The following is a 25,411-nucleotide window of genomic DNA, read 5'->3' as shown; positions in this document are numbered from 1 at the left end:
TCGCCTATTTGGAGATACCCAGGATTGAACCTTCCAAATGCAAAGCACAACCTCAGCCAGTCCTTCCTCTCTACCAACTTATCTGTTGAAATTGTCCAGCAGAATAGAACTCAAATAAGAAAATTATCAGAAATGTCAGCCCAGCAGTTTCCGTGCCTGGCAGATAAGATATTCTAAGACCACATTCACATTAGACATTGAAAACCCTAAGATAACACTTTAAAGAGGCATCACTCCCCCACCCCATGAATTCTGGGATATGTAGTATGGTGAGAGTTGTTAGGGTGCCCCCTGCAGTTGCCTGGGAAGAGGAATTGATTATTAAACCACCCTGGGAATTGTAGCTCTGTGAGGGGAATAGGGGTCTCCTAACAACTCTCAGATCCCTTAACAAACTACAGTTCCCAGAACTCTTGGGGGAAGCTGTGACTGTTTAAAAGTGGTATCATAAAGGCTTAAATGTATGGTAACAGATGGGGCCTGTGGAACTTGTTGTTTTATAGTGAATTGTGGGTAAGCATGTTAGCAGCATCCAGAAATCGGTTAACATTTTGGAGACCAGATTTGTCACTGCTTTGTATTGGTTTTTCATCTGATGTAATGACCTGTGTTTCATACACAAGTAAACATTCATTCACTCACTGATTTGGTAGCACATCAAAGGGAGAGAAATAGGTCACTGCACAGGCCTAAAGGCAAAGCAGAGAGAAAATCTGCAAGAATCACTCTTCTGCCTCTGGCAGCCAGAAATCTCAGGACCAGAAATCCAACTTCCCTAGATAGCAGGATAATCTCTTGGGAGCTGCAGCTTTGCAAGATGTTTAACAACCCACACAAATCAAATAGTAACAATAACATGGTTGCTGCATCCCATTTTTGCAGTGTAGCTTAGAAAAAGAAAGGAAGATGCAGCAGTCGGACCATACTGCATCAGAACGTTGTCACAAAAGCACGATTGGTCGCCAGTATTGCAAATGAGTTTTTCCCAGTACATGTGGAACTGACATAAAAGGAAGGCAAGATGAGGGGTTTGCTCATCTACCCAGCAATAAAATTAAAAAATCACTTGGCAAACCACAGTCAAGAAAGAGGGCCAGGGTGGGAGCATGAGAGAATCTAAAATAAAATTAAAATTTTGCATATATAAAGAAAAAAGAAACATCATCTGCTGGCAATAACAGTAAGAACAGTCCATTGATCCCAACTTAAACACAAGCAACATAGGCAGTTCATATGCCCAAATGGGTTTCAGAATGAGTCTGACAAATATAAGCTATGCTTTCGAGCATGACATCTTCAGACCACTGGGTAATAGATGGTGGGTGTTCATCCTTCCAGCCTTGCAGTACAAATCTCTTTGCAGACACAGGGGCTTGCAGGGTCCACTTTTGCTGTGGGATCTGTTAGTCCCCGCACCACAGGAATATGATTTAAGAGGGAGAGAATTCCTGACTTGCACACACAACCTCTTTCGTGTTACAAGGTCCCATTGAGGGTCCTTTGTCTAATGGGGCCAGCACTGGGACCACTACCTATCTAACATTGATCTGTCAATATTCTTCTCAAATGTTGTGTTCTCAACATACATTCATTAGGTTGGTGATATTGCACTCGCAGGATCAGGCACATGAAAATCCAGGGCTGGCCTAACAGGGCAACTTATACCCACTCTGGTGCAAGGACCTAACCACACTTCTGGTGGCAGCTTATTTCCCCCCAATTTTTTCTCGGAGCAATTGCACTTCATAGAGCATTGCTTTGTGCAGCTCAGCTAAACAGCAGACGTCTGCCATCTAGTGCACACTGTCAGAATATTCCATTCTCTTTAAGACTTGTCCTTCCTTTGTTATATGTTCTTTAAGGATGGACAGATGTGCCTATTTCCACTCCGCGTCAGCTTCACGTGTGCTCACTCATCAGTCTATTCTGTCCCATTTTGACCTAGAATTGTAGATTTGGAAGGGACCACGCAGGTCATCTACTCTAACCCCCTGAAACGCAAGAATCTTTTACCCAAGGAGGGGCTCGAACCTTGAGATTAAGAATCTCTTGCTCAACTGATTGGAGCTATCCCTTCTGCAACCTTTTTTCTTTAAAAATAACTGCACAGACATCTACATTTAAACACATATTTTTACTTCTTTACATATTTATCTTCTTTCAAAATACACATTTTAATAACACATTTTGAAACAATTGGTTTTGGGGTTTCAGAACCACCTTGGAGCATTTGGGAAGTGTGGGAGCTGGCGAATAACCAAGTTCTGATCCAAGCATTTAGTTTGAAAAGTGTTGATCAGATCCATTCCAGTTAGAATGTTTTTGACTAATGGGGGGGGGGGAGTTTAGCAGGTTATTGTCCATATCCTTTCATTACCATAAACAATATAGAAAGTTGACCCTGAACATGAGACTCTTGCTCTCAGGGTTGTGGGTTTGAGCCCCATGTTGTGCAAAAGATTCCTAAATTGCAGGGGGTTGGACGATGGCCCTCATGGTCCCTTCCAACTCTATGATTATATGAGAGTTCAATAAGAACACCTCTTCAGACATGGGAAAGAAGCTCAGAGGGGCCCTTCCTTGTATCTAAAATGTGAATCAACAAGTCATTTGATGCAAGTGCCGATTCCTGGTTTCCTACACTTTCTGGAGACCTGTTCTTCTTTTGTGTGGGCCATCTCCTTGCAGCACATCCAGACACTAAGCAAATAATGAGGAAAAGCCAATAATAGTCCTTAGGAAGCTATTATTGGTTGGCTTCAAAAGAAAGTGCCATTGAGTTGTGTGCTCACACGCAGGCTGCCTTTCATGTTGCCAGTCTTATTCAAGTAAGCCCACTTCACCACAGGGAGGACTTGTGGGATATATCTGGATTGGGGAAGCATGCGCTGTGCGGCAAAAGCTGTATGAGGAAGAAAATGTCAGTAGGACGAAGGTCTCTTTGATGGCCGAGGACACAATGACAAGGCTGGGGTGCTTTTTCTTGGCTAGCTTCGAAGGAACAGAGATCAGAACATCAGCTAGCTGCTCATTTACTCTCCTAATTCCATCACAGTGGCATTTCCATTGCTTTGTAAATCCCTGACACTTTGAAATGCATCAGTCTTGGCAAAATGCCTGTGATTGGCAAAATGCTTAAAGAAACAAGAAACCTGGGCTTCAAACTCATTTATTTAGAATATCACCCCATCTTTGTCACACCTATCCATGTAGCTCTTGCTTTTGCATTCCTACAGAGCCAATTCTCTAGTGAGCCATTTTTCAGCTCACTCACCAGTGAGGACCAACGACTCAGACATAGCTTTTTAGTTCTGTCCCCTACCTGCAAATGCCATCAGAGAGCTGTCGTGCCAGGGAATGTAAGCTAGAGAGGTGGAGGGGGTGGGAGGAACCAAAAAACTTTGCTGTGCGAACAGCAAGTGGCTGCTTTGAAAGGGTTTTCCAGTTCATTTCCTAAAAGGTCACACGTTGGAGGGTGTTACATGTAAAGCTGGCAGTGACCTGGTCTGATGAGTTTATAATGAAAATTCAGGAAACCAGTTCGTTGAATGCCATCCTAAGGCATTTAATAAGAGAGTGTTATGAAAAAGGAATTAGTCAGTGACGCATCCTGGGCTAGGAACAAAAAGAGCCCTGCTAAAATATCCTTTGTTCAACGAGGGGAGGTGGAGAGTGGCAGATGCTAGTTTCATTGCTTAGTTTCTCTCTCATACTTTTACTTCTAGTAGGAGTTCTTTATTTTTTAAACTTTAAGACTGCACTCCTATCATCACCATTAGCATTTATATCATTTGTTAGACACCTGATAAAAAGTCTCAAGGCATCTTACCCTACAAAATATGCATAAGATTAAAAACAAATATTAAAAATAATAATGGGCAAGTTCTAAAAGCTACAGACAGAAGCCTCCCTTGCCTCCCTCCAACCCACATACACCTGATCACAATCCCCAAGAAAAAAGGTTAACTATCAAATGCCTATTAACAACACATCCCAGCGGGGCACAGGACATCACAGGCTGTGTTTGGGGCATTGCACTGAAACTGGGCTGTATCTGTTACCTGAAGCATGTGACCAGGGAGATGCAAACTGCATGGTAATTTCAATAAAATTGCCGGAAAGGATGCATCTCTTAGATTGTTTTCCTTTTTAAAAAAGAAAAAACCCTTTCATTGTCGGCATAGATTTACTGTGCACATGGATACAAAAAGAAAAAATGGTACCATTCCACATAAATTAATATTATGGGCAGGGTGTCCACTGCATCCTCTGAGAGGTGGGACTCAAGATGAAATTCCTAAAGACAAAGAGCTAAAGTCCTGGCTTCTTCTTCATCTGTTTGTCAAGTTCTAATTTGGGAAAGAACTTGACATCATATTTAAAAGGAACTTAACACAGGATTCTCAGAATATCGGTTTCCCTAGGTAACTTGCTGTTAAAGTTCAACTCCCCAAATACCTTCTGAACTTCAAGACAGTTATCTTTTCCCTCTTTCTGCTTTCCTCACAGTGCTTTCAAAGCTTGCCACCCCAAAATTAAGAGTTTCTACTTTGCTACTGACTGCCTGGAAGAAATGAATAGGTAAGAAACATCGATATTATACTAGAGTAATTTTGTTCTGATGTATTCAGAGCAGCAGACGAAAGAACGTTACTGTTTCCTCCTCCGTGTGTGCTGAGATTTCCATGGCTCTCAACAGGCTGAATGTGATTGTGTAGTTGCATTGTGTACTTGACTTACATAAACTCTTGCTTTAACTTATCCGGGTCCCTTTGCTTGAAGCTCCTAATGCTTCCAGCTGTGTGAATTGTATTTTTAAATGCAAATACAGTGGTACCTTGGTACTTGAACAGCTTGGCTCCCGAACAAATTGGCTCCTGAACACTGCAAACCCGGAAGTAAGTGTTCCGGTTTGTGATCACTTTTCGGAAGCCAAACATCCGACGCGGCTTCCGCAGCTTCCGATTGAATGCAGGAAGCTCCTGCAGCCAATCGGAAGCCACGCCTTGGTTTTCGAATGGTTTCGGGAGTCGAACGGACTCCTGGAACGGATTACGTTTGAGAACCAAGGTACCACTGTAATCAAATAATTTTTAGGCTAGGCAGCTGATTGGCCACTGTGAGATCAGGATGCTAAACTGGATGAGCGTTGGCCTCATTCAGCATGTCTCTTCTTATGTTCTTATGACCCCTTTGGTATGTTCCAGCAGGGAGCTTCTTATGTTCTTAGGAGTGTGCATCCGTGCAAAAAAAACTGGCCTGAAAATTGCAGTGTATGATTTGCTGGAAGGCTTGTGCTATATCTGCACTGGGCGCAAGTCATGAAAGGATTAAATACCAACGAGTGGGGACTTGCTGGCAATTCACATAGTTGTTCCAATGAACCCTTCCTGCTGTTCTGACTGTTGCAGACAGAGTTTGGTTTGCAAAATTAATGCTGCCATGCTGCTTTGTCAGGTCTGCACAAGCACACTGATGTTCTCTGCAATGAATTAGTCATGAAATTAATACATTTGTTTCTAGTTTGCCTCGGTCACTCAGTGCCTTGTGCAGAGAGACAAATAGCACAAACCACAAATAGGTTTGGAAATGAGAGATCCTTCCTGGCGTCACACTTTTCATGCAATTATTACACTTGAATAAATCAGCAAAGATTGTGATTCTTGTCGTCGCTTAAAGAAAAATCAAAATGGGAGATTAAAAGAAAAAAACAGAGCACAGGGGTTGCCCACATTCATCCCAAGTAAAGAAGAGCAGCAAGTTATTAGCACTTTAAATTACCTCCTACAGATAGCGTGCTAAAGATGACATCAGAGGACACTTAGCTGGAGGAGGAGGAAGAAGAGGCTTTGGCTCCCTGGGGGTGGGGGCAGATGGGCACCATTGCTATTCTAAGAGAACACGGAAGAAGTTCATGGTAAGCTCTAGCATCTCTTTTTAAGAAAAATAGCACTGCTGCCCACTCTGCCTTCAGCTCAGACTGAAGAAAAGCTCAGGTGGGGAGGCTGCCATTTTGAAACAGATGTGAGCTGTTGAGAAGACTAGAAAGGAAAAAACACTTTAAAAAAAATCAAGCTTTGCAACAACATTTAACTAATTTTGAAAACTCTTCTTGCTGTTGTTGTCATTATCGTTGTTGTTATTACCATCTTCTAAGCTACGAGTTTGTACTAGCACGTTTCCCCATTCAGCACCTAGGGGTATCTGCTCGTAGTGGTGCTTACTTTCAGCTTGGAATTGTAGGCATGTACAGACCTTCGTTTGTTGGTTTTGCCTGGATTGCCAGACCAGAGGGAGCATGTTCTCTATGTCCTTCTTCCCAAGAGCCAAGCAGTACTGCTGATTGGTTCCTGGAAGTAAGGCCTGCCCAGGCAACATGGTAGCCAGTTGAAGCCAGTGCGTGAATGGGCCCGGGGACTAGGCTAGCGCCCTCCTCTCCACTATCACATGCGGGGAACAAACCAGGCTCTCTGATATGTGGAACCAGGCACCAGGACTTGTAGAACTGCACAAACTTTTAGTTTCTGTGAGTTCTGATTCCAATATGGGCATGTGAATGTCTCTTAAGTGGTAGGTGCCATTGCTGTACTAGTGTTGTTTTACCAAATTGGACACAGTGGGTTAACTCGTGGTGGGCATTATTTTCTATAAATGCGTGTGCAAAACGGTAAATGTTGTGATATCTCAGCCCTAAAGGAAACCAATACAAGATCAAGATGTCTTAATTTTCTTTATTATTTATGTATGTGTTTGCAAATAACAACCCTGAGTTATTTCCAGTGCAGGCTGAGTGATCATCACTGCTTTCCTGCAAAGGTTTTTATAAGTGTATGTTAGCTGGATTTACAGGAAATTTTTGTACACTATCCATGTCCCTTTGAGACTTGCATGGCTGGCAGGAGGGCTGCCTTTCTGAATGTGCAGCTTCCCCCCTACTGAGAAGCATAAAAGGTTTTGCAAAACGGAAGGCTGTTAGGAGAGATCATGGAAATCATTTATGTTATATCCAGGATGGCTTCCCCAAAATAAGACCACTGGGCACGCTGTTCAAAATCTGCTTTGGGATTGTTCCAGACTTCCAAGAATTCATACAAATAGACAGACAGATACTTGGCATCTCTGGTAAAAATGCCAGGGCCCACTGCAGCTGACCCTAGCATTCAGCTTTTTAAAATAAAAATTATGGCCTGGTATTGAGGAGCCCCAAGCCAGGTAGATACAACTTCCATCCTTGATGCCTCTGATCTCCACTTCCAATGTAACGTCGTCAGTCCCCAGATGCATTTTGAGAACATGAAGATAGTGGCAGCTGTAGCCTCCTGACCTAGGGGAACAACTTGCCTATTGCCCAAAAAAATAGGACATAGATTTCTGCGTATTCCACCATCTCCAGACAGGGCTGGGAGAGACTCACGCCTGAAACCCTAAAGAATCGCTGCTAGTCAGTTGTGATCTGAGTCTGTATTAAGGCAGTTTCCTACATTCCTATGTGTAGTCAGGAACTCAGTCGGCTTTAGAGAAGGGTCATATCTCAGTGCTGGAGCATATGCTTTTGATTCAGAAGTCCCAGGTTCAATCCCTGGCAACTCCAGGTAGGGCTGGGAATGCCCCTTGTCAAAAATCCTGGAAAGCCCCTTTCAGCCCAGGGTAAATGATACTGAGCTGAATGGACCAGTGACCTGACTCTGCATAAGGCAGCTTCCTGTGTTCTTTTGCTGCCTAAGTGCTCACTGTTATATATATTTTATTTTATTGAAAGTTTTCAACATAGAATACAATAAAAGCCAAACCAATCTAAGAGAGATAGATGTGGAAGAAACCAAAATGGTAGAGAGAGAAAAACAGAGAAAAGAAAAAGAAAAGAAGCAGGAGAAGATAATAATAATAGTGTTAAAGAGCTTTGAGGTATTATTATTATTATTATTTCTCTCTTTTCAAATTTTATTTATTCAAGTTCTGAACCACCTTTCGTCATTCAAGATCTGAGGATGGCTTATCACAATTATACCTTAACCTTTATTCCGCACTCAGAAGAGTGAAACCTCCCAGCTCTCGCCCAGGTGCTCACTGCTGATGGGCAAAGTCCCCTCCTGCTCTCCCTACTTTGGGCTTTTTTATCTTCCAACTGCTCACAGACCAGACAGCCCTCCCAACTGCAGGACACTTTCCGGCAAAGGACTGTCATTGATGTGGCAGAATACATGACTGTTGTAGTTTGGGTGGATGCTTACCAGTACCAGGGTTGGCAGAGTAGGAGGAGGCTGGAGCGGCTGCCATCTATCAGTTCCATCTGTCCTCACCCACCCCTCTGCTGCTGCCGCTGTTTGCTGCTGTGCACCTCCACCTGGCACACTTGTTTGAGCAGGGGCACCAGCAGTGTGTGGCTAAGGGATGACATGATAGAGATTATGAATAAGGTGTGATGAAAGCGCGTAGGGAGCAGTTTTTTTCTTCCCTCTCGTAATATTCAGAACTGGTGCTATCCAGTGGAACTGAATGTTTGGGAGCTTCAGGGCAGACAAAAATAAAGTACTTCACAACAGGCCACATTGGGATACATTTCCACAACATATAGTGATGGCCACCAACCTGGATAGATTTGAAAGAGGATTAGCCTGATTCCCCGTGAATTTCACTATTCATGGCTACTAGCAACAATGCCTATGGTTCTGCCTGCACTTTCGGAGGCTTTATGCATGCACACGATAGGCATCTTTGGCTACCTTGAGGACAGGATTCTGGATTAGATGGGCCTTTGACCTGACCTAGCAAGGCTTTTCTTAGGCTCCTATCAGAAAACAGCTGTGGGCACTTTGCCCAGGCCATCCTCGAACCAGGTGCTGGTCCAGATTTTTTAACCTTGCCTGTAAAAATGTAAACAGTGAATGGGACAAACAGCTATTGGGGAACAGGTTTATCCTACAGGTTCATCAGAGCTATAACTGACTGTGGCTTCATATTGACTCTAAATTATTCTGATGGGATACCCAATCAGCACACACAAAAGCTAGTCATACTGTGCTTCGTGTGCCAGGATATTCCTTTCAACAGGGTTGCCCCATTTGGCCTGTACCTTTAGCATCAGGGACCTGTGGCCTTGCTAGGTGCTAAAGTTGCACTTTGAACATGTGAGGGATGTTGCATGGGTATTGTGAGTGTTTGTGAGTGCACACCTGGCTTCCTGTTTGTATAAGGCCTTATCAGCAATTTCCTCAGAACAAGATGAAAGCAAAATGTAACTTTATATCAGAAATAAAACTGGACAGTGTGCAAAACAATAATAAAACCTAACAGTCAGGGTCCGTGAAAGCTTCAGGGCTGTCACTGAGAAGGCCTGCTTCTTCTGCATTGTCACCAAGTCAGCATCATGGAACAGCCAGCATGTTTTCCTTTGAAGATCTTAAATATCATCTTGGTCTATACAGTGGCACCTCAAGTTACAATCGCCTCAGGTTACAAATGCTTCAGGTTACAAACTCTGCTAAGCTGGAAGAGTTACTTCGAATTGAGAACTTTGCCCCAGGATGAGAACGAAAATTGTGTGCTGGTGGCGCAGCGGCAGCAAGAGGCCCCATTATTGAAAGCACGCCTCTAGTTAAGAACAGTTTCAGGTTAAGAACAGAACTCCAGAACGAATTATTTTCGTAACTAGAGGTACCACTGTACTGCAAATGTGGTCTGCTAGGTATCATGCTCCTAAGTTGTTAAGGGCCTTAAATGTCAGAAACAAAAGCTTGTGTTTGGCTCAGTAGCTAATAGACAGCCCGTGCATATTTTTCAGCATAATATGTGTAAAGCAGAGTGTCTTCCTATTAAGCACCGTAGCAACAGAGTTTTGCACTAGCTGCAGCTTCCACACCAGACACAAGGGTAGCTCCACATATACTGCATTACAGTAGTCTACTTTTGCTCTAAATGAGGATTTTCCATAGAAAGTGTGAAAAGCTTAGTGTTGGCACTAAGGCAAGGGGTTATAGTGGCTTTGGATAGAAAAGAAAGTTAATAGGATGAAAAGAGGTGTGTGTTTTTCGTCAAAGTCCATTAAGCAGGTGGAAGGCATGCACACAAAAGCATGAATTGTTATGGTTCACTTCTCAGCTGCTAAGCTGTCCTGGGCTTATTCCTCTGTTGTTGGCTTGACAAACCTAAGCAGGCACCGCATGAAATGAGATCAGCAAAATCATGTCAAATTATCAAATCAGAGAAAACACATAGAGCATCTCTCCCGTCGGTGATCTTCATTTACTTTTTTTTTAAATGCCACAACAGTGACAGATGCAGCAGTGGGGAAGGCAGACTGCAAAGACTTTATATGTTTGGAAGGAGCACGCTTGTTATTCCTGTTGCAGTGGCAGCTTAGTCTCCCTGTGTATACATTTTCTTCTTGACAGAAAACTTAAGAAATGAGTTTCTGCCAAGCTCCCTGAGACATTATGGCCTGGATCGGGACAATCTCTCTCCCTGAATCAGCTGTTGGTGGAGACTTCGCCCCTGCTTTCTGCAGGGATCAGCTGCATGTGGGGAACTCATTTGTTCAGCCCATCCACCTGCATCTATAGGTGCCCCACACATGACCTCACATAGGATGTCAGGTGTGGGGCAGGTGGGTGTGACGCAGTCTTGCAGGCCAAATCAAGACCTATGCTTGGCCAAATTTGGCCCAAAGACTGGAGTTTCCTTTCTCACGCTTTACAAATAAGGAACATTGAGGCGGTGCAGAGCTGGCCTCCAAGCCATGGTGCCCTGATCCTAGATCACAATCCTGACATGTAAGAGTCTCCTTGGTGATCTTTTGATGGGTGCATGCCTAGGGCTGATTCGGGTGTTTGGCAAGCTTGTTTGTGATCAGCCGTTCATTTTTCATGTTCAGTTTCTGTTTTGGGAAGTGTTCAGAACAGACAATATTGTTACATGTTCTCTTTTAAAACCACCCAAGCAGTCTTAATAAGCTTTCCTACTATACTATTTGCAGGGTGGTGTGGGGAGAGGAGTTTTGTTGTAATTTTATTCCAAGCCTTCAGTCTACTGCAGTTCTATTCTTTTGCAAAGCAATTACAGCCACGTGAGCGCCTCTGTTTTGAGGTGCTTTCTAGATATAGAGCTGCCTAACATTATAAATGGCGAGTCACGCACAGTTTGCAAACCATATTGGCCTTCCATAATGTGATTTATAAATAATGTTTTGACATCAAATTGTCCTTCAGTGCTATGAGTCCCTTGCTGTTAAATCATTCCCGCCCGCCCCCTGCCCCAGCATAACAATATAGGGGATGCAAAGTGAATCAAATGAGGTTTTAATAAGAAATGCCCTCCTGCATATAATGGAAAATGCATCAGGAACAACAACTGGAAAAGGCTCAGAAAATATGTATTCATTTAGAGATGTTGGGCTGGTGCTCCAGGTAAGAGTGGCTGTTAAAAACCCTACATGTGGCATCCGTGTGTGTACACCAGAACTCCAGTGAAGCTGAATGTTGGAAGATTCGTGAAAATTCCAATTCCTTTTGGAATGAGTCCAGAAATATGCACGACGGATTTCAAAGCTTAGGGTGAAAAGGCGTGACATTAGCATTTGATGAAAACTATACAATGGATGTACGTCTGTGGGAAGGCTATTCCACAGCTTAAGGGCTGTCCCTCTCTCAGGCTGCTACCATCCCTAACATATTTATTTAGGGTGGCTGAACTACCAAGAGGGCCCCCTCTGCCAGTTTTAACACCCAAGAGGGTCTGTAGAGAATGAGGTGAACTTTCAGATATTTCGGGCCAAAGTTACTTTAAGACTTTAAACAGTGTCATAGCTACGAAGGGGTTAGCCGGGGGGTTTTTTGCGCTGGGTGAAGCCTCAAGAGGGGGCAACATTCAAGCTTCCAACCTGTGTGTGTATGTATGCAGATGTGAAGGGGGGTGTTAAACTGGGTCTTTGAACCAGGTGAAATAAAGCCTATTTTTGCCCCTGCTTTAAACATTACTGTGAACACTTTGAATTGGGCCTAGAAACAAACTGTGCAGCTGTTTTAAAATAGGGGTTATGCAAGTGATGAATGTTTAAATGAAACGGGTTTGAACAACTTCAATTCAGGGTGATGTTCATTGTGTTATTAAGAGACATCCTTGCTGCTATTAATGACAGTGACCATTGCATGGAATATAGGGTGGGAGAGAAGTTGAATAATTATATCATTGGGGTACCAGCCAGGGCAAAAGATGAATTAGCAAATGAAGGATGCAAGGCTATTTTAGCAAAATTCCCATCTTTACATGGGGATTTAATAGCTTATACTGTATGGAAAATCTGTTCAGGCCTCAAAGGAATAAAAGGAGGTTTCTATAATTGGTCCAAGGAAGTTTGTCCTCGGGAGGGCTGTAAGTCTAATTCTAAATGTCACTAATTCTCATCTCACCAGCATCACAACTCCAGGCACCTGAAACTATCCCTGCCCCATTCCAGAAAGAGAGACAGAATTTCGTTTGCAGCTTATTACAATTCTCTTCTGTTTCAATTTGCCCCCCAAGGGATAAATGTGACACAGTTCAGTTGCCTTGTTTCTTCACGCTTTTATTTTAAAGGAAAGGAACCTCGGAAGAAGCACAGATGAGTCAGGCCACTAACTCAGCATCTACTTGAGCATTGGGGAAAGGTCGTAAGTTAGACAGTGCCAGGTTCAATTCCCAGTATCTCTAGGTAAAACTGGTAGCGTCCCTGGCATACAGAGAGCGAAGAAAGTGGATGAGTATTGAAACTGTAGTATCTGATTGAGATTCAGGCACTGAAGAACTTCAAGTTTATAAGGTTGTTGGGGGGGTGTTGATCGCTTGTTTCGATATATGAAAAAATAATGAAGAGTAACACTCTACGCCGTCACTGTCAATGAGCATTTCTTTGAGCTTAAAAGACAAGTGCAAACCACAGGAGGATCAAAATCCTCTTCTGTTACGCTTCTGGCATGCAAGCTTCACTCTAACCTTTAAATAATCAATGGCTTAAGGGAATCTTTCTTTGTTGGTTGGTTGGTTTTCTTTGCAGTCCTCCAAGTTGTTGGGGTGGGGAAGTGTATTTCATAACTCAGGCCTACCCCACATCATAGGACCCCCGCTTTATTTTAAGTCTGACCGATGGCATTGCTTTCAGTGAGCAAAAATTTAAAAAGCAAACAAACCAAAGTTTAAAACCAAACAATAGAACAACTGTGAATCTGTATAATGTCACAGTTGCAATTAAAAGCTGGAAATGATGCCTGCCTCACAAAGTCAGCTATACCGTTCCACATCCATTCCAGTACAGTGCTACCTTGGTTGGCGAACCTAATCCATTCCGAGAGTTCGTTCGACTCCTGGAACCATTCGAAAACCAAGGCACAGCTTCTGATTGGCTGCAGAAGCTTCCTGCACTCAGTCGGAAGCCGCGTCGGAAGTTCAGCTTCCAAAAAATGTTCACAAAGCGGAACACTTACTTCTGGGGTTGTGGTGTTTGGGAGCCAAGCCGTTTGACAACCCAAGGTACCACTGTATTAATTTTCAAATGGAAAACGTTACTTAAACCAACTACGGAAAAACAGTGGTGGTGACAGAGTAGTCTTTAGCACTCTGAAATGTATCATTTTCTCATCTTCTGCTTTCTTTACTCTTCTGTTAATATATTTTTTTATGTGATAAAGGACTGTAGGCCACTGCTTAAAGCCAATTGTCTTGTTTTGTATCGATCTGCCAGCCTTCCTGGGAACTGTTTCTCTTTCAGAACAGGTTTTAAATGCTTTAAATGAACAGTTGTAGCAGGGTGTGTATTTGTGTGTTTAAAATGCCTTGTCTCTTTTTTCTGTCATCAGATGGATGAACCGTTTGGGTCTTGCAGCCATTGGTTATACACCTGATGACAAGGATATCCGACCTGATGAAGGTAAGGCCATCGTTATTCTTTGACATCCATCTGGATGAACGGAGACATGTACAGAGTGGAGTAGCGAATCCATGACCCTTAACATGCTTGCTTACAAGTGAGCTTAGGGATGTTTTAGGAATTCATTATTTGTGGATGCCTATATATGCAGATCAGAGCTTATGTATCCATTGAATTTCCCCCCTCTCCAAACATTGTGAGGAAGTTCACAAGATGTACTGAAAACAGGCATTTAAGCCAGGTTTTTGGGAGGTAGTGGGTTATACCCATTGCTAGTCCTACTCAGAGTAGATCTCTCAGAGTTAATAGATATCACTAGCTTAGTAGTGCACCTAAATGTGGGAACAGAATGGTTAGTATTCTTGGTAAAAACAGGTAGAAGTGATGTGAATTACAAATACAATAGACAGATTTGAACAACCTCAAGTAAACCATAAACACGTAGATAGGGGAACCGTGCATGCTGCCCTGCTGGCTGTATCCCCTATGTCTATGTCCCTTCTGGTAACCTCCTATCAGAAATTCAGCACAAAAGAAGAGCCTGCACATACACAAATGCATGGCCTGGAGGTGGAAAGAGAGAGGTTTCTCTGTCTCATAACACTAGAACTCATGGATATGCAATGAAGCTGAATGTTGGAATATTCATAAGAGATAAAATAAAGTACTTCCTCACGCAACACATACAGGAGGCAGTTATGGCTACCAACTTGGAGGGTTTTCAGAGAGGACTGGGCAAATTCATTGAAGATAGGGCTATCAATGGCTGCTAGCCATGATGGCTCTGCTCTGCCTCCACAGCTGGAGACAGCAATGCTACTGTGTGCCAGTTGCTGGAAACCACAGGAAGGGAGAGTGCTCTGGTGCTTGGATCCTGCTTGGCCACTGTGAGAGCAGGATGCTGGGCTAGATAAGCAATTGGCCTGATCCAACAAGCTGCTCTTATGTGTTTTTTTAACTTGCACATTCGGGGACAATTACCAGGTTGCATAACTACACAGTAAGCTACAGCTTACTGTGGTGTTTTGAAAAATGTTCCCTAATGTAGGACTCATTTCAATGGCAAATGCAAACACTTTTTAGCAGATTACTGGAGTGAAAGTGACCAGGAAGATATTGATGGCTCATTAACTCTGAAGCAAGAGGCACCCATAACACTTTGCGACACCTACCACCGAACACCCTCGGTAAGTTACATGAGGCATGCACTAGGCTACTTCTGAGCCTTGGGCTGTATTTTTTTTTTAATCCCTCTGGTTTTTGGAAGAGTGTCTACTGACATTGTGTTGGATGTGGACTAAGTTAGTTGCACATAGTTTCCATTGAAATAACCGAAACTGGTGGTGCCATGACTAAATTGCCCCATTGGTTCCAGTGGGACCCAACCTCAAAGAACTTTGTCGGGATTCAACCCACTGTAAGTAAAGCAGAGCAGATAAGTATTTCTACTGTAAGTAAAGAGAACATGGCTATACCTGATGGACCAAGAATAGTGCTAAATAATAATATATTGATAAAGGAAAAACAAAGCTCTGGCTTTGTTGACTTTTATGCAGAAATTCCCATATGCTCAGTCATGCTTAATGGACTTAGGAGCCCTACCTTTTAACCTGGTGAATGGTGAGCCGTCTGGGCCAGTAATGGAAAATGGAGTAGGGTAGATCTGCAGAACGGCCCTCCTGACATCTGCGTTTTTTAACAGATAGGGATGGAGCAGGGGTAGGTGGAGGCAAAGTTGGAGCTGTGCTAGTGCATGCCCTGGCAAGGCTGCTTCCGTTGCTCCAATGCTGCCATTGAACCTGCACAGCCCCAACCTGGATACCGCCCTGCCCCATCCAGGTAAACAGTACTGATGCTGTTGCCAGGAGGGTCGTTCAACCCCACACATGGTTACCCTACTGGTCTGGTCCTTTGATCACATCAGTTGGACAAAGCAATAGAATGCTGAAGGGATGAGCATGACCCCACAGTATTATCTAGTCACATCATTACAATCATTTATATACCTTGTCTTCTCTCGCTTTTCTTTCATTGTTGATCTGAAGGCAGAAGGCATGTGGTTCCCGGGGCAGGGGCGCCTCCCATCCATACCCAGATTTGCTTAGCTTCAGCAAGGCAGTGGCATCATGTGGGGTATTCCATAGAGAAAATAGGAGTGTTGGTTGGCAAGGAAAATATAGATATAAAAAGAGAATTCCCTGGATGTCAGGATCCAGGTTTTGACCAAGTACTCTTTGGTGAGAGAACCCCAGTAGAGATTTTAAATCATGAAGTATATAGCAAAGTACAGTGTGGAAATATGCCCTTGTGAGTTCCTTCCAAAGTTCCCCTCTTCCCCTAGCATAAAAAGAGCCCACGTTTGTGTTTTTTCTATACTTTGGTCAGAAAATACAGGCAGTAAAACTTGACTTAGTTACAGTGGTGAAAGTTCTTAAATGATTGGTATAGGAACACAACAATGGCTTGTAAGAGCCATGTGGTTTGAGCTGCAGCAACCAGCTCAAAACCTCTTCTCACACTGATTTTCTCTGGTAGACTGAGCTACAACAATAGACTTGATTACATTACCTTGCTTCCAAGGTGAGAAAGGGAGTAACCTAGCTCAGCCTAGCATGACAGCTTATACTATGGTACAGTGGTGCCTCGCAAGACGAAATTACTCCGTTCCGCGAGTCTCTTCGTCTTGCGGTTTTTTCGTCTTGCGAAGCACGGCTATTAGCGGCTTAGCGGCTATTAACGGCTTAGCGGCTTTAAGAAAAAGGAAACAAACTCGCAAGGCGTTTCGTCTTGCGAAGCAAGCCCATAGGGAAATTCGTCTTGCAGAACGACTCAAAAAACGGAAAACTCTTTAATCTTGCGCATTTTTCGTCTTGCGAGGCATTCGTCTTGCGAGGTACCACTGTATTGACCCCTTCATGCATTAGACTTAAACATGTTGGTTATGTGAGGTTGATTATCCCACAGACCCCTTCTCAGACATAATAACAATTGCATGCACAATTAATGAACTACCTAAAGACACATCTTGACTCAAAGGTATCAGTGCTGTCAGAAGTGGCTTGGTCAGTATGTCGGCTGTCATTTCTTTGGTTTGACAGTCGGCTAATTTAACAAGTCCATCGTGCATCACCTCACACATCTATTGGTATTTCAGCCCAGTGTGATTGGTTCTCACATGAAATTTCTCACTTTGAGATAATTTCAAACAGCTTTGGCTGTCTTCCATCAGTCGGACTGGTTTCTGCCCACACAACCCAAAGTCCATAATTAGCATGGAAAAAGACTACACATTTGGTACGTTAAAAATTGGTTTACTTACAAACCCCTCAATGGACAGGTTCATGTGCTTTTTCCATACATGAATCAGAAAACACAGGCGATAAAACTTAGTTACGGTGGTGAAAGTTCCTAAACTATTGGTATAGGAACACAACAATGGCTTATAAGAGCCATGCTGTCTGAGCTGCAGCAACCAGATAATACATTTTATCCTCCTCCCATAGGACAGGTAAAAGGAATTCAGGGTTGGAGAACTGGTGGCCCTCCAGTGAGATGTGGGAGACCAACTCCCATCAAGCCACAATTAGCATGGCCGATGGTGGGGGGAAATGGGAGCCACTGCAACCCTATGCATGAATAACTAGGAGTAAGTCCCATTTAACACTGTGAGAATTACTTCAGAGTAAGCATGCATAATGTTATGCAGTTAATCAGTATTCCAACCATCTGGAGCTTTTTTAAAAAAGAAAATTTCCTTTGATCTTTGAATAAGCTAAAAAAAATGACGTTAGGAACTGATTGAAGTTGGTTTGGAAGTTGCAGTTCACACACATACACAAAAGCAAATTCTGCCAATGCTGAGAGTCCTAATTATGCAAAAAGCCCCTGGTGTAAGAACAGTTCATAAAAGAAATAATGAACAGGTAGCAACTAACATGACTCTGAATTTCTCTTTTCATGCCTGGAGAGGAAACAGTTCACTGACAGCTCAGCAGAGGGCCACATTCTCTTCTGGGCAACTTTCCAGGGGCCACATGCCAGTGGTGGGTGACAGCAGAAGCATAAGTGGGCAGAGCAGCAAATGTAATGTTTACCTCCCCACGATAGGCTGCTTTACAACCACACTCACCTCTCTCTTTCCGCCAGCCAGCCAAGCAAAAGGCATTATCAGAGCTCGAGGGCACTTTCCAGCCAAGGAAAAATACTCAAAGGGAATATGAAGCTGGGCTGCTGTGGGGTGTGGCTTGGGGATAGGGAGTATGGCATGGAGGATCCTGAGGGCCAAACAGAGATACTTGGAGGGCCACATCTGGCACCCCAGCCTGATGCACAAGGTTGCACAGCAGCCGCAGCTGCAGCCGCTTTTGCTCCCAGCCTCCAGCTAACCCCAGAGCTTCAACTCCAGATGTTTTGGTCAGTATTGGAGAGAGAGAGCAGGAGAGAGAGCTGGAGAATGGGGAATAGGCATTCAGAAGCCTTTTAGAGGGTGCTCCATAATTTACACAATCTCACTTATGCACATGGGGGCCCAGAACATAAGGGGGGGCTGTATATGTCCGGAAAGTGATGGTAATGATATATTCTTCCATTTGCCAAATGTATCTTGACATTTTTGGAGGGTGGGAAGGGTACGAATCTGCAAAATAAACTGTTTGAAGCCATAGTGATCATGTGGTTAATAAGTATGTTGGTGGATAGTCTACCGAATGTGTACAACCTGCTTTTTAGTTTCCTTTCCTTTTACCTGTGTTTTTTAAGTTCAGATAGGACTCTTTCTGTATTTTTCTTTCAGATTTTTCTTCAGCGTGAATGATGTGGTCCTCACACAGCCTGAACCAAAGGGAGAATGACTGAGGCAACAGCATCACATGGGTGAAGCTCAGACTGACTTTTCACCCATGTGATGCTGTTCCATCAACTGGGATGCAGGTTAAGCCCCTCCCTTACTGTTTTTCCACAATTTTTTTTCATTTTCTCTCTTTTTTCCTTTTCAGAACTTAGCTGAAAGAATTTGGATAATGTTCAGCAGTCCCTTTAAAAAAAAAAAAAGAATTCTGCACTACAGTGTTCACATGTTGCTTGCCCCCTATTTTGTTGGAACATTTGTTCTTTTTTTTTTTAAAGAAAAGAACTGGAAATCCAGTTTTGGCTTCTTCTGAGGAGGCTTTAAAATCTCCCCTGCAAAGCAACATTGAATTGCAACTACATTAAGCAGATCTCAAGAAAGACTTCTTTAAAAACCTGTGTCGAAACAAGAATAGGGAGTGGTTGAGGATGTTTTCCAACAACTGCAAAGGGAAGTGATTGTGATTTTCAAATCCGCACATCAGATCTGCTGGTTAGCATTAATGTTAGATGTTACTTTAAAATGTGCAGTTGCCACCACCATTGATGCTTCTGTGGTTGCTCCTGAGTAAGCAGTAGGATGTCACAAGATTTCCACCCATGTGGGATGCTCAGATGACACATTCAGTGGACTTTGAAGAGGGCTAAATATTCCCTGTGTTATTGCCAACCACATTGCCACAGTAACTCATGTGGGTAGGAGAAGGCTTTAGATCAGGGATAGGAAGCCTGTGGCCTCCAGGTTACAACTCATCCATCATCCCTGATCATTTCCATGTTGGTTTGGGGCTGATGGGAGTTGGAGTCCAACAATATTTGGAGGGCCACAGGTTTAGATTTCTTACCAAGACAGAAGCAGCTTTTGAGGGCATCAACTATCACACTGGTAACAGAATAACTAAAGAGAGGAGTGTAGGTTTTATTGTACAGCACACACTGGGTTTTTCCTCTATGTTCCCAACACTGTGTCATATAACGGACTGTTTCTAATTATTTCCAGATGAATTCTTCAAGCCCATTCCCTGAGCCTAAACAAGGACGACACTTCTCCAGTGAATCAACCTATTCTCATTCTTCTGCGGAAGATTCCAGGCAGGATGCAGCGGCGAGCACACACTCATCAGGTTGCAGACCTCCCTACAGAGAAAGGCGTTCCTGGCAGGATCTCATTGAGACCCCGTTGACCAGTTCAGGGCTCCATTTTCTGCAGACTGTCCCTCCTGACCCAGAGTACACGAGCGGACAACCCGGGTCGTCACCAGAGAGGCGGCGACAAGCAACGCTACCAGTCCAAAGACGACACAACCATGAACAGGATGGCCCTTTCCCATTGGTGGAGTGCCACAGAGGCCACAGTTCTCATGCCAGACCCCAGAAGCAACGTAGTCAAAGCCTCCCACGAAACAGAGATGTTCGAGCGAAAAGCCGCGTAAAACCCAGTGGGATAACAGAAGAGAGATCTGAAGAAAAGCTGCCTGTTAGAAGGCAAAGTAGCTTGTGTGAAGAAGGTAAGAAGGGCTCCTGGATTGGTGGTTGAGGGTACCTGGGTGAGATTGTGGAGATCTACTGCCTGCCAAAGCAGACAGAGCTTAGGTAGATGGGCCCCAATAGTATGCAGGAGGTTAGAGTGCTTTAACAGCCAAGCCTTCTTCCCAGGGAACTCCTTGAAGTATAGCTCTGTAAGGGGAATAGGGGTCCCAGGATTCTGTAGGGGAAGCCATGACTCTTTCATGATGCTTCTGTTAATGTACAGTTAGATGGGTGTCTAATTTTGTTCCCAAACCCTCCTCCCCCAATTCCACTGAGTTCTACAAGGGGCAGCATTGAGACTAAGGCCAGCCCCACCTCCTGAACTGGTTGTTAGGAAGGCAGGCAGGTAAGAGCTAGCTGAGGGTGGGCCAAGGTTACTGGGGCAGGGTTCCACCTGCCCTCCACCTGCAGCCTCCGGTGCAGACTACTGTGGTTTACAGGCAGACCTAAAGCTGAATAACTGCTTCAGAAAAACAATAACTGTCCTGTTTTGGCATAAATTATTCTTGTTTTCTGTCACCGTATATTGTTATTACACGCACAAATAAAGGAAGCTGGATTTTCTTTCAGAAAACGCAGAAGAGCGACCACAGAGTGCAGATGGTCTGCATGAGTTGTACAAAGCTCTGGAGCAAGCTAGTCTGTCAGCATTTGGAGAGCAACGCCCTTCCACCAAGCAGGAATACCGGAGGTCCTTCGTAAAGAGAAGCAACGACCCTGCTATCAACGAAAAGCTTCATCACATCCGAGCTCTCAAGAGTACTTTAAAAGTAAGCATTTGTCCTTGATATGCTGCAGCTGCATACACACATAAGACTAAGCTAAGCCCTGGCTTAATGTGAACATACAGGCTCCCAGGGAGGAGAACAGTCATTTTGCTCCTCCCCAGTCATTCTGAAATTGCACAGCATGGCAGCTAACCCAAGCTTTGCCTTACTGTGTTGTCTGAACCTGGAGTCATGTTTAAGATCTCTCCTGCACCTTCTTTTTGGCTACAGTTCAGGGTTAAGGAGGAGAGAGCTTAACCAAGAGCCAGGGTTCAGAAAATACATTAAGTCAAACTTTGGCTTAGTTGCCACACTGAGAATACAGGACTGGGGGAAGGAGCAAAGGGTGACAGTGAGCTCCCTCTCTGAGAGCCAGAACATTTCCAAGGTACCAGTAAGCCATAGTCCAGCTTACCAAGTTGTAGAAACCAGGCCTCTGTATGTTATTGCGTCAACATGAAAGACCAGTGTAATGCTGTAAAACCTGTTGTGAATGAACAAGACAAACATTTCAGAATATTTATTGGACAGATGATCCTTTTGCATATTGCTGATTTCTTGAATCCCGTCCCTCATCCAATGACTTAAAAGTAATATATATAAGGTTCCACCCCATCCCCATGCTATTTTCACCATGATTCTGCCAAGTGAGTTGAGTGGAGAGGGAAGGGATTGGACCAAGATCACAGAGAAAACTCCACTGGCTGAGTGTTGGTTTGAGTGGGGACTCTGAAATTCAACTCCCTGCATCAGATTGACTCTGCTCTCTGCTGTGTACAGAGATATGCATGACTGTTGAAACCATTTCGAACTTCCCTAGCTGATCAGAGTCTCAAAAGCATAATGAAGTAACCACAAAACTGGATGACTATATAAATCATGTAATACCTCATGCCTGTTAACAGAAAGCCTTCCTTTTAAAAGGATTCTTTCTTTTCACCTGGGTGTTATTTATTTCTTAAGTAAAACATTTTTGTTGTGCCATTTTGTTTCAAGTGGGATGCTCAAGGAAGATGACAACCATCCTGAAAACATAACATGCCACTAAAACACCATAAACAAAACTGTTGTAACCAGGAGCGATAACCAATGAATAATATCATCAGTAGTTTAAAAATAAAAACAAATTCCAAGAACCAGGGTATCACATTCTCAAAGAGCATTCTCTGACACTGGGACAGCCAGTGTTGTTCTCTCCAGATGTTATTAGATTCTAATTCCGATCAACCCCAGCCAGCATGGCTAGTGGCCAGAGATGCCAATGGGCGTTTTGGTGCATCAGCATCTGGAGGGCACCATGTTGGTTCACCCTGCTCCATTATAGTGAAAGTGAAATAGGAGGAAGTAAGCATGGGGGCGGGCACCATGGCTAAATGGGTGGAGCACATGCATTGCATGACGAAGACCCCAGGTTGAATTCTAAGCATTTCCAGTTAAATAATGAAATAGCAGGTGATAGGAAAGACCACTGTCTCCTGGAGACTGTTGAGAGCCTCTGCTCAGCCTAACCTGGTATTAGGTAACTCCTGAGTTGATGGGGCAGGGTGCCACCACTGAGAAGGCTCTATATTAGGTGCAGGGAATCTTTGGCTCTTAAAAATGTTGCTGAACAACAACTTGCTTCAGTCCCAGCAAGCATATCCAATGGTCTGGGATGATGGAAGTTGTAGTTTAGCAACATGTGGCGGGCTAATGGTTCCCCACGCCTTCTCTTTACCCCTATGCCCATCTGTTGCACCTCATATGAGATAGGTGTTTATTTGCATCAGCCAGTAGAGATTGCAGTTTGTGCACAAAGTACATATGAACATGTCACCTTCATTTTAATGGCAGCCACAATTAACATATGTGGTGTTTTCCTGTCACCCACTTACGTTGGTCTATAAACATAATCAGGTCATATCAGAAGAGCCTTTTTCAGATATCGAAGTCCCAAAGAGTAATTGTCACTTTGAACTAGGCCCAGAAACAAATTGGCAGCCAATAAAATTGGTACATATGTTCACAATTCAGGCTACTACCAGCAGTCCTTTGCATTTTTCACCAGCTGATGTTTCCAGATGCTTTTTTAAGCCAGAGTACATTACAGTAGTCTCATCTGCAACCAAAGTCCATTCAACTAGGTCAAGCACTACCCTGTGTAAATAGGGATTAGGAAGAAATGGGGTTCAGTTTGCAACTCTACATAATTTGCACTTTCCAAAACAATACTGTACGTGAAACGTGTCCATCCTTCAAAATTCACACTTCTCTGAATCTTGCAGTGCAGTTTTCAAGCTAAGAAATGTGCACACAAATGCATATACAGGGTAAAGTGTGCATATAAAAGCATAGAATACTGAAAGTAAGATACAAAAAATGGCTTGTTAGGGAAAACCATTTTGTAAAAATGTGCATATTTAGCAAAATTGCATAAGAAATTTATGCAACTAAAACTAAAATGCTGATGAATTTCCAAGAGGACCTGGGGGGGGCAAGGTGAGGAGTGAAATATTCATTCTGATGAAGAAATGTGGAAAACTGAATGTAAGATTGGAAAATTAGAAATTAAGAGAAGCCGAAATCAACAAATTCACCCAACCCTAGCTGAAACTGTGACAAGCGTATAACTCCACACTTAAACAGAATGTTGTCTTTCCAACCTCTGGCAGGCAAAGGAAGGAGATCTTGCAGTGATCAATAACCTGCTCCATGAGCCCAACTTGACATCCAAGAAATTCAAAGAATGGAAAATGAAGAACTATGAATTTTTCCTGGACATTTGTGAGTACGGCGCTGTTCTGAAAACCCAAAACGGAGCCTCTGAACTTGCAGCTTCAGCCCCTCTGCTGACACACACTCATTCCTTCATTGAAACGCACGTCTGACAGGATGTAGCACTGGAAACACTTGGGGCGGAGTGAGCTAGTGGGGGGACCATGAAAAATCCATTGTGACAAAACACTGTAACCTGTGTAAATAATGTACTCAGCTGTATTGTAAATAGATTGGATAAGAAAACTCGTGCCACAGGATGCCTATTGCATTGCATGTTAAGACAGTCTTATTTTTATTTTATTTTACTTTACTTTATTGGATTTTTGTTTTGTTTTGTTTCTGTTTGTTTGTTTGTTTGTTTGTTTGCTGATTGGGTTCTGCATTAGAAAGAAGTGAAGTATTCACTGGCATAATTGAAACCCCAGTTATATTAATGAGTACTGTACTAAAGTTGAGTATGGGTTAAAGGAGCTCTCTAACCATTTTATATATGTAGATGTACTGCATGTAGCTATATCTACATATATAAAATGTAACATGAAATATTATTTTTAAAAAATACTCTGAAATGCCCATCCTCATATATTTCTTTTCTTTTATTTATTTATTTATTTATTTCTCTGCCTTTTTTCCAAATTGAAATTTTAAACCCTAAGAGCATACAAAAAAACAAAAAAAATTAAGAAAAGTAAAGAAAAGCATTGGCCACTCCTAGGGAATGAACATTTAAATGTTCAGCATTTCCAGTCAATCGTTGCTACTGTCTTTTGTGAGCATAACAAAGGTTTCAAGTAGCATGGAAATGGTAAGCTTAAACCCTTTTGGTGTGCCTTAAAATGTATAGCGTCTATATCCAGGAAAATGTTACGTTCCCTTTTGCCTCGAGGTGTAAACTGTACATGCCGTTGAAACGCTGTGCTATTTTTATAATAACGTGCCTGTTTTTCAGAGGAAGAACGGGCATAGGCAACGCACATGTGTATGGGGGGAGTGCGTGCTCATGCACATGGTACGGAAAGCGGCCACACAAAGTGGCCCGTTCAGTTCTGCTGCTACCTAAAGCAGCTTCCGGTCGCTTTTGCACCATCATGGGGTAGTCCACAAGAAACGTGCCCTCAATCTGAGAAGACGGTAGCTATTCCAGTTGTCGGCGTTTATCCACTGTGAATTTAGTGCCACAGACCTGTGAACCACAAGATTCCGATACTGTCTATTGCTGCCTCAAAACAAAGGATGAAGGGGGGGATGTCTGAACTGAAAACCGTTGTTTTCTATATGTACAGTGTCTGACGGAGTTAAGCGAATCATTCGTATTTATGACTTAAGTAATGTTTACTGGAATAAAAGAAACAAAGAGACCACTGGAAGTACTCAGGACTTATAGTGATTCACTATAGAGAGAGAGGGAGAAATCGGGGCCTCCTAGATGAACCTTGTTAGCATTCTCCCAAAGGCCTACAGAAGCCTTTTTCCGGTACTGGCATAAACTGCTAGCAGTGAGCAGAGATGGTCCAAGACATTTGGTACCTGACGTAGAATATCTAAATGGTGATACAGATATAATAATAAACTAAATAACTGACCAGTAACAGCACAAGCCTATATCTATCTACTC

The 25,411-nt window shown here is 43.2% G+C and overlaps 1 protein-coding gene across 4 annotated transcripts in view; it reads left to right on the top strand.

The window, feature by feature from the left end:
* Nucleotides 1-25,163, top strand: part of LOC309524077 (connector enhancer of kinase suppressor of ras 2-like) — a 320,117-nt gene extending 294,954 nt beyond the window's left edge. For 3 of the 4 annotated variants that reach the window (XM_082208459.1, XM_082208457.1, XM_082208460.1), the window contains 6 exons: nucleotides 4,510-4,581; nucleotides 13,827-13,897; nucleotides 14,981-15,084; nucleotides 19,743-20,250; nucleotides 20,843-21,042; nucleotides 23,691-25,163. In XM_082208459.1, coding sequence (XP_082064585.1) covers nucleotides 4,510-4,581; nucleotides 13,827-13,897; nucleotides 14,981-15,084; nucleotides 19,743-20,250; nucleotides 20,843-21,042; nucleotides 23,691-23,906 — 1,171 coding nt within the window. In that variant the 3' untranslated portion in view covers nucleotides 23,907-25,163. The remainder of the gene's footprint in view (nucleotides 1-4,509; nucleotides 4,582-13,826; nucleotides 13,898-14,980; nucleotides 15,085-19,742; nucleotides 20,251-20,842; nucleotides 21,043-23,690) is intronic. The other variant, XM_082208458.1, reaches the window with a different exon arrangement.
* Nucleotides 25,164-25,411: the final 248 nt, after the last annotated feature.

This window comes from Podarcis vaucheri (assembly GCF_965113315.1).
Source record: "Podarcis vaucheri genome assembly, chromosome: Z".
In the NCBI taxonomy this organism is placed as follows: Eukaryota; Metazoa; Chordata; class Lepidosauria; order Squamata; family Lacertidae; genus Podarcis; species Podarcis vaucheri.
Note: the sequence above shows the minus strand (reverse complement) of the source record. Positions and strands in the feature narration are given on the sequence as shown.